The following is a 13,544-nucleotide window of genomic DNA, read 5'->3' on the forward strand; positions in this document are numbered from 1 at the left end:
CTAACACACTAGATATCCTAAATCTACTGATTTATACACAAATGTAAATTGAGGTCATTTTTGCAAGAATTTGTTATGTTAAAGTACAAATAGAAGGTGGCCAAACCTCAATATACTAAATAGAAGCTATTCTTTAAATACATGTCAAGTCATGAGTTTTTGCTGCCTTGAGCCCCAGTTGGTTCTATTAATAAAAAGTTGTTTTATTGTATAATGCCAAATTATGTGTGCATAAACTCTTAAACACAGTCATTACTACTATGAATATATATAATATATATGTATATATTATTTATGGTTCTCAAGTTTGGACAAACTGCGGGCATAGAAATAATAGTGCTTTTCATTTTTATGTTTCTCAAAGACTATATTTAATATTTATTTACATTTTGAATGTCTCCAATGTACTTAGTACATTTTATTTTTTGAAAAAGTGGGCCTTGTCTTTTTGTTACTTGTATTAATACAGATTTCATCCATACATTTGGAATTCTCCCTTTGAAGTAAAAGTACTGCTAAGTGCAGGATCTACTTTCTGCATTTAATAAGGGTTTTTTTTTCAGTACTGTTTTCCAATTTCACTCATCATTTCATGAGAAATAACTAAAGTTTGTAAATGAGAAAATATTGTATTATTTCCAAAGATTGTCTCTTCTCCCCTCAGATCTTATCCTGGATCTGGTAATTAGCAGGAAGCAAATAGGACATTGCTGTGGGGAGTGCATTTGTCAGGGTGAAGATTTAGTTATGATTAACCATTGCTTGTTTCCTTTAATCTGATGCTCCCCCTCCCCCTTGATATGGCAGCCTGGATGGATCAACATGCAGTTGAAAGAAGTACGATCAGTAAATCGAAAGTTCTGTGGATTTCTGGCTTTTCTGGAAAGGCTCATGGGGAAAAGACAGATAGAACCAGAGCTTGAAGGGCATATGGTGGGATCTATTTAGTTGGGGAAGGATGCCATTTTGGAGGCTGCATCTTCCATGGCCAGTGGAGGGCATTTGGGGAGCTGCTGGTGGATGCTGGGAGGCATGAATGGCTGACATACCAAAAGCATTTAAACTGTACGCCAAGGGACTGTCTAAAATGTTGCATAATTATGGTTACTGTATTCATTTCAGTACAAAATAGTACCCTAGGAATTTTGTTACTTTTACCATTATAATTAGCACTTAGACCACTGTATTAAATTTGGAATTGGTTGCTGTCATGATCATCAAATATGTCTATCCTTATAAAATTTAAATTAATTGTTACCAAAGTAGAACGTGTGCTTATTTACAAAATCTAATTGTGCTCAAAGCTCACATGGGAGACCTACAGGCTCTGGGCCCACGTGCCTCCCTCTCCCATCCACTCCTGAGGCAGCCATCCCAGCTCTTCGTTAGTTATTGCTTCTTTCAAAACTGCGTGCATATATAGCACTTCTGTAGTCATTAGTTTTATCTGGTATCTCTTTAATGCAGTATTCTACCCTCACACTTCATGGATAACTATTCTGTAATCAAGGGTTGGCAGAAATGACGGGTATTGTGTTGCTGCTCTTCAGCCCATCATTTCCTTTATTTTTTCCATCCTTTCTTTTATTTCTTCCATGTTTGGCTTAGGTCTGAGGCTATCTATGAACTTTGCTTAGACTTGTTTCTAAGCCAGTAGGCATTTGCTGTATCTCTCTAATAAAATCTGTGTGTCTTCATAAAGAAAGTAATTATGTTGACATACTTTTATTAATCAGCTAAACATTTTTAAACTATGGTTCAGTATTTAAAATGCACTAATTACTTGCATTGTGGAAACAGTTGGAAGTAGTCCTTGTGACTAAGACATAATTAAACTTATAAGTATAATTTTTAAAAGGACTTTATTATTACTTTAACAGTTTACACATATTTGTTTCATAAATAATTCATTCAACAAATATTTATTACTATGCGTCAGGTACTGTTTATAAGTAATATATTTGTTTTACTGTATTCTTATTTGTGTATGATGAATTGACTTATAATTTTTTGTTGCTGTTTTTCTTAGACAAAATTGAAGAAGCACAAAAAGAACTCAATGGGGCAGAAGTGTCAAAAAAAGGTAAATTAAAATCAACCCCAGTATAGGCTTTATTCTTACAGAGATTCCTGTATAAATATCTTATTATTGCAGCCTCTCTAAATGAATCAGTGTAAACACATCCCAAAGTTAAAAATCACCTTAAACTGATAGATACCTAAAAGTCTATGGACTTTGCTTTATGAAATGTTTTAACTGCATAGCATATTCTGTAACTGTTTCCCACATGTTACTATTTTGCTGGTGGGAATATGAAAGATGGTTGCAGCGTTTCTGAAAGCCCTGTTTGGGAGACTGTCCCATAGCAATCAAGTTACCCGTATAATGGGTACTGATGGTACTGTGTTCGCATATGTGTGTGCATATGTGTGTTCACGTGGTGCAGTATTCTTTGTGAAATGACAAAAACCTAAGACAACTAAAATAACCCAAACGTTAGTCTTTGCCAGGAATAATTGCATCAATTGTCGTACCTTCATATTTTGGGATGTGATGCAGCTTTAAAAAAATGTTAATTATTTCAGTTGACTGTGGTGATTTGTTGCAATGGTGAGAGAAGGAGCAGGGGAAGGTGATTAACTTTTATTTATCTGGATTTTGTTCTTTCACTAGGTACAATGGGTAAATTTTGTGTAAAGAATAAAAAGCTTAAAAGCAAAAATCAGTTTTCATCACAAAAAGCATACTGATTATTTTCCCAGGTAATATGAAAAAATGCTTTCGATGTACAACAGCCTGTGGGAGGGGAGGAAGAAAGGAAGGTGGGTAGAGTTCCAACACTCTCTGTTCATGTGTAGAATTGAATAGAAGGATCTACGGTTCTCCTTATGGCGTTTAGATTTCATGATTTTTTATTGCTTTATCCTTGTTGTATCTTCTAATTACAGTGGGATATTTTGGCAGAGTAATTTAGCTACGTAGGATTCCAATGGAAAGTCTTTTTTTTAAATCTAGTTAGCTTCCTAACTAGGTATCATTAGTGGAAATAATTTCCGGTTGTCCAGCTTCTCTATCCCTTGGACCAGCCTGTGAAGTCTCCAGGGTTGTTTGGGGTTTGTCTGAGTAGTGACGCTGTGATGCGCGGACACCTTAGAGTGTCTTCCTTCTTTTTTCTCTCCCCTCACCCACCATGGGATCTCTGGGAGGCCCATAGCAAATATGACCCTTTAATGACCCTCTGGCAGAAACACAAGTCTAAGAAGAGCAGAGAAGTCACCACAGCCACACCGTTCCTTTGAAAGGTTGACTGAATATCCCTTCCCACATTGCTGAAATCATGAAGCATTAGAGACACTCAGGCTATAAGAACCTAACAATTTAAAGTTCTTTGTCATGGTCAATCTTTTCTGCATCTACTGATGGTTTAGAGCTGCTTCAGTTAGGAAAATAAATGTGTTCTTGTCTTCCTTTTCCCTCTTCCCTACCCCTGTGGCAAAGAGCTTTAAAAACCATGAACTAAATGTCTGATAGGAAGGAGGAAATGGAACAGAGGTTCTAGAAAAAGAAATTGGATAATAAGGTTGAAAATAGTCCAGTGGGCTGCATTTGGCAGGCTACACTTATTTAAGACCTAGGATGAATACCAAGTGAGCATTGTTCTGTGCAATTCACTGCCTAGAATTTCTACTCAGCTTTCATTTTTACATACACATTCTGGGCAAATTAAAAATAAAATAGTTTTCCTCCAAAATATAATTGAGGAGTAACATCAGTTTGTCTTTAACAACATGAGGTAAAATTTTTGAGTAATAAACGTCTTGAGATTTCTCAGGTCTTTGCTTGCTAAGCTGTCTGTTTGATGAAAGGAAATTCATTTCTTCTTTTGAAGAATATACTTTAAAAATTTAGAGTTATTTATTGTTTTTATTGAATAAGATAAGTCATCTAGAATAGACCACTTTTTCACTATTTTTTCCAACATGCTTTTGGTTATTTCCCCTGAAATTTTAACTTTTTCTACATATGCCTTTTTTTCTACATTGCTCATGTTTCTAAGGCTTCATCTCTATTGAAGATGCTGTGGTCCTTAACCGGTGCAAGGTTCTTTCCCCCCCTCTTCTTTTTTTAACCATTAGGACAAATAACTAATTTATCTTCAGAAGCATTTAGAATACCGGTAGGCTCTTAAGGAAAACAAACCTTGCTTATTGGTAGATTAAAAAAGATACCTTGCCTGTTTTCTAACATTTTAAGGAAGGATTCATCTGTTTATTATAATAAGGTGGCAAAGAAACTGACTTGGCTCATTATACACCAATAGAATAAAGAAATAAATTATGGTAATACATATTTTTTATTCTTTCTCTCCACTTATGAATGAAAGTCAGATGACTAGAATGTGATTTATTTTGATTTTAACCAATTTGGAGATAAATATAGCATGCAACATTCATACAATTCTCTATAATGTCCTTATTTTCTTCCTTACAGCACTATTGGTCTTAACATCCACTGTGCTTGACACTATTTCTAAAATTATTGCACGAGATTTAAATAAAATAAATAGTGAATGTCACAGATGTAGTGATGAATATGTATGAAATAAACTGGGAAGAAATAAATAGATCAGTTAGGAAAGCTTTTATATGCTGTCTCATGAATAAACTTTAATTTTAATACTTTGTTTTAAATTTTTATCACACAATATTTGACACATAAAATAATATATAAGTATATGTAATATATATTATTACATATGTAATATGTAATATATATTATCACATATGTCATATATTATTACATTTATAATGTGTAATATATATTATCACATACATTTAATACATAATACTTAGTGTATGTAATATGCATTATTATAAATCATAAGAATAACATGGTAATCTTTGATTCCAATACCCAATTTAAGGACTGGCACATTGCTAATATGTACTGTTGTATCAACCTACATGCTAGTCTCCATTTCATCCCACTATCTGCTTGGTAGAGATATTTAACTGTTTTTAAGTTTGCATCATCATTTTAGTGCTTCTTAAAAATAGTTGTGTATTCTCAAACAATATCCTTTTTAGTTTTGTCTGAGTTTGAGCTTTAAAAATAAAATTATATTATTTGCCGTTGGAAAATTTTCATTCTTTTTTATGGCTTAGTGGTATTCCATTCTGTGTATATGTATTCCACATCTTCTTTATCCATTCATCTGTTCATGGACACTTAGGTTGCTTCCATACCTTGGTAATTGTAAATAATGATGCTGTGAACATTGGGGTACGTGTATCTTTTCAAATTAGTGTTTTTGGTTTTTTGGATATATACCCAGGAGTGGAATTGCTGGGTCATATGGTAGTTCTATTTTCAGCTTTTTGAGAAACCTCTGTATTGTTTTCCACAGTGGCTGCACCAATTTACATTCCCACAACAGTGTACAAGGGTTCCCTTTTTTCCACATCTTCACCAATATTTGTTATTTGTGTTCTTTTTGATGATAGCCATTCTGATGGGTATGAAGTGATACCTCATTGTGGTTTTGATTTGCATTTCCCTGATGATTAGTCATGTTGACCATCTGCATTTCCTCTTTGGGAAAATGTCTATTCACTTCTTCTGCCCCATTTTTTAATCAGGTTTTTTTTTTTTGATGTTGAGTTGTATGAGCTGTTGATGTATGCTGGATATTAATCCCTTATAGGTCACATCATTTGCAAATATTTTCTCCCATTCAGTTGGTTGGCTTTTCATTTTGTTGATGATTTCCTTTGCTGTGCAAAGGCTGTTAAGTCTCATTAGGTCCCATTTGCTTATTTTTACTTTTATTTCCTTTACTTCAGGAGATGGATCCAAAAAAAAATACCGCTGTGATTTATGAAAAAAAGTGTTTTGCCTGTGTTTTCCTCTAGGAGTTTTGTAGTATCCAGTCTTATATTTAAAGGTCTTCAATCCGTTCCGAGTTTATTTTTGTATATGGTATTAGAGAATGTTCTAATTTCACTCTTTTACATGTAGCTGTCCAGTTTTCTCAGCACCACTTATTGAAGAGACTGTCTTTTCTCCAGTGTATATTCTTGACTCCTTTGTCATAGATTAATTGACCAAGTCAATGTATTTAATAATATGAGATTATTCGAGTTTTCTTTTTTCTCTTCAATTAGATATTTTTCTTATAATTTATCCATTTTATTAACTATTCACACTTATTGGCAAAAAGTCATTCATGATATTCTCTTTCTCTCATTGCTGCTGGATCTGTAGTTGTGTCTCCATTTTCTCACTGTTAATATTGTTCATTTGTGCCTTTTCTCTCTGTCTTGGTTAGTCTTGCCAGAGGTTTGTCTGTTTCACTCCCCTTTTATTGTACCAACTTCTGAGTTTCTCGATATTCTCTTGTATCATACTTTTCCGTTTCATTACATTTTTCTCTTTATTATCTTTTCCTCTTTTTTGAGCTTATTCTGTTATGAAATTTCTTAAGTTGGAAACTGGGCTTATTTATTTTTAAGTCTATTCTTTCCTGTTAGAATCATTTAAAGCTATTGATTTCCTTGTAGACCTTGCTTTAGCTATATTAAATATGTCTTCATGTTTGCTACTTTCATTAATTTCTGTGCTGGTTTCTTCTTTCACTCTCTTGATAGAATTTTTTTCCCTTGGGGATGGTTGGGGATTTTATTTATTTTTTTGTTAGTGATTTCTGACTTAATTGCATTGTTATGTTAATTGATTTTTAAAACCAGTTTGTATTTCTAATACATATAAAATACAATATTTCTAAAATTTCTAAAATAATTTGCTGTTTCTGAATACAGTATAGTCAAAAGTTTCAGGGAATGTTCTATAAAAATGCTCCTAGAATTTATGTTAGAAATTTAGAATTCAGCATTTTACAGATAAATTCACCATTTTACAAAGATGGAAAAGCTGAAGTTGAAAACTGTTAAATAACCTTATCCCAGGGACTGCAACCAGAAAGTGGCATGAGGACTTTTCAAGTCTGTGTTATTCTAATATTATTCTGCATCATAACTGGATGAGAGCTGTATTCTAGTGATAGTTGAATCTGTAGTACAGCTAGTCCTGTTCTAAGTTAAGCCTTTGAGTAAAGAGATCACCTTTTAAAAGAATATTGTAATGATTCAGGAAAAAATAGGAGTCAAACAATGGGTATAGAAAAAGGTGGAGATTTTAGGTCAGCTTGCATTGGGATTTTTCATATTATTCTGTTCAAACAGCAAAATCCTGAAATCACCACCATAATACCTATAGTTTCCTTTTAGCAGCCATCACTCTGAAATTATATACTCTAGCCACCAGAAAATTTTTATTTAAAAAATAATTTCAGTTAATCATCTATTTTACCATGTATATGAGAGTAATGGGTCCTAAGGATATAAGCAATTTATGGCTTAAGAAATACGTTAAGGGGCTTCCCTGGTGGCGCAGTGGTTGAGAGTCCGCCTGCCGATGCAGGGGACACGGGTTCGTGCCCCGGTCTGGGAAGATCCCACATGCCGCGGAGCAGCTGGGCCCGTGAGCCATGGCCGCTGAGCCTGTGCGTCCGGAGCCCGTGCTCCACAACGGGAGAGGCCACAGCAGTGAGAGGCCTGCATACCGCAAAAAAAAAAAAAAAAAAAAAAGAAATACGTTAAGGAATCTGTCCTGCTGAAATAACTCTGTGATATTCAGACTTGCTCCAAGGAGTCACTTGACAAGTAGGATTTTTGTTAACATAGGCATAATGAATGGCCTGGAATTACCCTCTTGTTATCTGGGGAAGCCTGAGGGAAGTTAGGTTCCTATGTAAAACTAGATTGAGTAATTCAGAAGTGAGCATGACTAATGAGCAAAAAACTAGATTGTGAACTCTAATTAGTGGGTAAATATGAAAGCCAGAGTTTGCTCACCTACTTTCCTAAATTTTTTTAAGCTCCTTATAATATGAATAAGTTTGAAAGGAGTGAAAAATACTCCCTTTTTTTCTTTTTTAAATAGCACATGTGATATTAAAAAAAAAGAAATGAAGGTTCATTTGGAATAGTATTTTATGTTAATAAGGTTATGCTTTAATGCCAGTGACATTCTTTTCTTTAAGAATTCTGCTAAGGGGCCTCCCTGGTGGCGCAAGTGGTTGAGAGTCCGCCTGCCGATGCAGGGGATACGGGTTCGTGCCCCGGTCTGGGAGGATCCCATATGCCGCGGAGCGGCTGGGCCCGTGAGCCATGGCCGCTGAGCCTGCGCGTCCGGAGCCTGTGCTCCGCAACGGGGGAGGCCACAACAGTGAGAGGCCCGCATACCGCAAAAAAAAAAAAAAAAAAAGAATTCTGCTAAGAATACTTAAGAAAATACAAGAGCATATTCCTATAATTAGGGATGATGAAGTCCTTCCTAAGTGAGACTAAACTTTAAGTGGCATGCTGGAAAAGTTGGACTGATTTTTATTAAATTAAAATGAATAATGTTAAGATAAGATTAAATATAAGATAAGATTAAAATGTTTTAAAACTGCCTGGGAGAAAGTATGTGCAATAAAACAAAACTTGGTTGGGTTACTTAAAATGTTATAAACTTGGAAAGGCATTAGCAATTTATAAAATGAAAGCTCACACGGATACAGCCAATGGAAGGCCTAGTGTAATATATTAGTGAGATGTCTGAACTATTGAATTTTTTAAAGGAATGCAGTTTAATGATTTCAGTATTATAATAATGCTAGTAGTTTATAAATTAATTACCAGGAAATAGTGTAATTAAATGAGCATTAATGGCTGTTTATTTTTTATTTTATTTTTATAACCTAACCAAAAGTATGGTTAATCCCCAATATTTCTTATCTTCAATTGTGAGATGAATTCTGGTTAGTGGGAAAGACAGAAAGAGAGAGAGAGAAAGGGAGAGAGGGAGTAAGGGAGACAGAGAGAGAAAGTGTGTGTGTGAGTGTGTGTGTGTGTGTGTGTGTGTGTGTGTGTGTGTGTGTGTGGTTTCCTTTCTGGTTTGTGTCCTCTTACCCATTCTTTTTTTTTTTTAATACAGCAGGTTCTTATTATCTATTTTATACATATTAGTGTATACATGTCAGTCCCAATCTCCCAATTCAACCCACCGCTCCCCCCACCACCACTTTCACCCATTGGCATCTATATGTTTGTTCTCTACATCTGTGTCTCTATTTCTGCCTTGCAAACCAGTTCATCTGTACCATTTTTCTAGATTCCACATATATGCGTTAATATACAATATTTGTTTTTCTCTTTCTGACTTACTTCTCTCTGTATGACAGTCTGTAGGTTCATCCATGTCTCTACAAATGACCCAATTTTGTTCCTTTTTATGGCTGACTAATATTCCATTGTATATATGTACCACATCTTCTTTATCCATTCGTCTGTCGATGGGCATTTAGGTTGCTTCCATGACCTGGCTATTGTAAATAGTGCTGCAATGAACATTGGGGATGCAGGTGTCTTTTTGAATTATGATTTTCTCTGGTATATGCCCAGTAGTGGGATTGCTGGGTCATATGGTAATTCTATTTTAAGTTTTTTAAGGAACCTCCATACAGTTCTCCATGGTGGCTGTATCAATTTACATTCCCACCCACAGTGCAGGAGAGTTCCCATTTCTCCACACCCTCTCTAGCATTTGTTGTTTGTAGGTTTTTTGATGATGGCCATTCTAACCCATGTAAGGTGATACCTCATTGTAGTTTTGATTGCATTTTTTTAATAATTAGTGATGTTAAGCAGCTTTTCTCATGCCTCACGGACATCTGTATGTCTTCTTTGGAAAAATGTCTATTTAGGTCTTCTGCCCATTTTTGGATTGGGAGGTTTATTTTTTTAATATTGAACTGCATGAGCTGTTTATATTGTTTGGAGATTAATCCTTTGTCCATTGATTCGTTTGCAAATATTTTTTCCCATTCTGAGGGTTGTCTTTTTGTCTTGTTTGTACTTTCCTTTGCTGTGCAAAAGCTTTTAAGTTTCATTAGGTCCCATTTGTTTATTTTTGTTTTTATTTCCATTACTCTAGGAGGTGGGTCAAAAAAGATCTTGCTGTGATTTATGTCAAAGAGTGTTCTTTCAATGTTTTCCTCTAAGAGTTTTATAGTGTCTGGTCATACATTTAAGTTTTTAATCCATTTTGAGTTTATTTTTGTGCATGGTGTTAGGGAGTGTTCTAATTTCATTCTTTCACATGCAGCTGTCCAGTTTTCCCAGCACCACTTATTGAAGAGACTGTCTTTCATCCATTGTATATCCTTGCCTCCTTTGTTATAGATTAGTTGACCATAGGTGCATGGGTTTATCTCTGGGCTTTCTATCCTGTTCCATTGATCTATATTTCTGTTTTTGTGCCAGGACCATACTGTCTTGCTTACTGTAGATTTGTAGTATAGTCTGAAGTTAAGGAATCAGATTCCTCCACCTCTGTTTTTTTCCCTCAAGACTGCTTTAGCTATTTGGGGTCTTTTGTGTCTCCATACAAATTTTAAGACTTTTTGTTCTAGTTCTGTAAAAAATGCCATTGGTAATTTGATAGGGATTGCATTGAATCTGTAGATTGCTTTTGGTAGTATAGTCATTTTCACAATATTGATTCTTCCAATCCAAGAACTTGGTATATCTCTCCATCTGTTTGTGTCATCTCTGATTTCTTTCATCAGTGTCTTATAGTTTTCTGAGTACAGGTCTTTTACCTCCTTAGGTAGGTTTATTCCTAGGTATTTTATTCTTTTTGTTGCAATGGCGAATGGGATTGTTTCCTTAATTTCTCTTTCATTGTCAGTGTATAGGAATGCAAGAGATTTCTGTGTATTAATTTTGTATCCTGCTACTTTACCAAATTCATTGATTAGCTCTAGTAGTTTTCTGGTGTCATCTTTAGGATTATCTATGTATAGTATCATGTCATCTGCAAACAGTGACAGTTTTACTTCTTCTTTCCCAATTTGTATTCCTTTTATTTCTTTTTCTTCTCTGATTGCCATGGCCAAAACTTCCAAAACTATGTTGAATAATAGTGGCGAGAGTGGACATCCTTGTCTTGTTCCTGATCTTAGAGGAAATGCTTTCAGTTTTTCACCATTGAGAATGATATTTCCTGTGGGTTTGTTGTATATGGCCTTTATTATGTTGAGGCAGGTTCCCTCTGTGCTCACTTTCTGGAGAGCTTTTATCATAAATTGGTGTTGAATTTTGTCAAAAGCTTTTTCTGCATCTATTGAGATGATCATATGGTTTTTATTCTTCAATTTGTTAATATGGCATATCACATTGATTGATTTGCATATATTGAAGAATCCTTGCATCCCTGAGATAAATCCCACTTGATCATTGTGTATGATCCTTTTAATGTGTTGCTGGATTCTGTTTCCTAGTATTTTGTTGAGGATTTTTGCATCTATATTCATCAGTTATATTGGTGTGTTATTTTCTTTTTTTGTAGTATCTTTGTGTGGTTTTGGTATCAGGGTGATGGTGACCTCGTAGAATGAGTTTGGGAGTGTTGTTTCCTCTGCAGTTTTTGGCAGAGTTTGGGAAGGATGGGTGTTAGCTCTTTCCTAAATGTTTGGTAGAATTCACCTGTGAAGCCATCTGGTCCTGGGCTTTTTTTTTGTTGGGAGATTTTTAATCACAGTTTCAATTTCATTACTTGTGATTGGCCCATTCGTATTTTCTATTTCTTCCTGGTTCAGTCTTGGAAGAGTATACCTTTCTAAGAATGTGTCCATTTCTTCCAGGTTGTCCATTTTATTGGCATAGAGTTGCTTGTAGTAGTCTCTTATGATACTTTGTATTGCTGTGGTGTCCATTGTCACTTCTTTTTCATTTCTCATTTTATTGATTTGGGTCCTCTCCCTTTCTTCTTGATGTGTCTGGCTAAAAGTTTATCAATTTTGTTTTTCTTCTCAAAGAAGCAGTTTTTAGTTTTATTGATCTTTCCTATTGTTTTCTTTGTTTCTATTTCATTTATTTCTGCTCTGATCTTTATGATTTCTTTCCTTCTACTAACTTTGGGTTTTCTTTGTTCTTCTTCCTCTAGTTCCTTTAAGTGTAAGATTAGATTGTTTATTTGAGATTTTTCTTGTTTCTTGAGGTAGGATTGTATTGCTAAAATCTTCCCTCTTAGAACTGCTTTTGCTGCATCCCATAGGTTTTGGATCGTCATATTTTCATTGTCATTTTTCTCTAGGTATTTTTTGATATCCTCTTTGGTTTCTTCAGTGATCTCTTGGTTACTTAGTAACGTATTGTTTAGCCTCCATGTGTTTGTGTTTTTTATGCTTTTTTTTCCTGCAATTTATTTCTAATCTCATAGCATTGTGGTCGGAAAAGATGCTTGATATGATTTCAATTTTCTTAACTTTACTGAGGCTTGATTTGTGACCCAAGATGTAATTTATCCTGGAAAATGTTCCATGTACACTTGAGAAGAAAGTGTAATCTGCCATTTTCAGATGGAATGTCCTAAAAATATCAATTAAATCTATCTGATCTATTGTGTCATTTAAAGCTTGTGCTTCCTTATTAATTTTCTGTCTGGATGATTGGTGTAAGTGAGGTATTAAAGTCCCCACCCTTACTGTGTTACTGTTGATTTCCTCTTTTATACCTGTTAGCAGTTGCCTTATGTATTTTTTTTCTTCTGATAAAACTTTTTATTTTTTTATTATTTTTTTTATTAGTTTCTGCTTTATAACAAAGTGAATTAGTTATACATATACATCTGTTCCCATATCCCTTCCCTCTTGCATCTCCCTCCCTCCCACTGCCTTATGTATTGAGGTGCTCCTATGTTGGATACAGTCTATGCATATAGATTTATAATTGTTATATCTTCTTCTTGGATTGATACCTTGATCATTATGTAGTGTCCTTCCTTGTCTCTTATAACATTCTTTATTTTAAAGTCTATTTTATCTGATATGAGTGTTGCTACTCCAGCTTTCTTTTTTTTTTTTATTATTTTTGCGGTACTTGGGCCTCTCACTGTTGTGGCCTCTCCCGTTGCGGAGCACAGGCTCCGGACGTGCAGGCTCAGTGGCCATGGCTCACGGACCCAGCCGCTCCGCGGCATGTGGGATCTTCCCAGACTGGGGCACGAACCCGTGTCCCCTGCATCGGCAGGCGGACTCTCAACCACTGCGCCACCAGGGAAGCCCTCCAGCTTTCTTTTGATTTCCATTTTCATGGAATATCTTTTTCCATCCCCTCACTTTCAGTTTGTATGTGTCCCTAAGTCTGAAGTGGGTCTCTTGTAGACAGCATATATATGGGTCTTGTTTTTGTATCCATTCAGCGAGCCTGTGTCTTTTGGTTGGAGCAATTAATCCGTTCACATTTAAGGTAATTATTGATATATATATTCCTGTTACCATTTTCTTAATTGTTTTGGGTTCTTTTTTTTTTTTTTGTAGGTCCCTTTGTTCTCTTGTGTTTCCCACTTAGAGAAGTTCCTTTAGCATTTGTTGTAGAGCTGGTTTGGTGGTGCTGAATTCTCTTAGCTTTTGCTTGTCTGTAAAGCTTTTGATTTC

General features: G+C 35.1%; 1 protein-coding gene across 5 annotated transcripts in view; it reads left to right on the forward strand.

Moving 5' to 3' along the window:
• The window catches only part of HIVEP1 (HIVEP zinc finger 1), a 142,768-nt gene that overhangs the window by 73,027 nt on the left and 56,197 nt on the right, over nucleotides 1-13,544 (forward strand). For all 5 annotated transcript variants that reach the window (XM_060110206.1, XM_060110209.1, XM_060110207.1 and 2 more), the window contains exon 3: nucleotides 2,030-2,083. In XM_060110206.1, the coding sequence (XP_059966189.1) occupies nucleotides 2,030-2,083 (54 nt within the window). The remainder of the gene's footprint in view (nucleotides 1-2,029; nucleotides 2,084-13,544) is intronic.

Source organism: Mesoplodon densirostris, chromosome 10, assembly GCF_025265405.1.
Source record: "Mesoplodon densirostris isolate mMesDen1 chromosome 10, mMesDen1 primary haplotype, whole genome shotgun sequence".
In the NCBI taxonomy this organism is placed as follows: domain Eukaryota; kingdom Metazoa; phylum Chordata; class Mammalia; order Artiodactyla; family Ziphiidae; genus Mesoplodon; species Mesoplodon densirostris.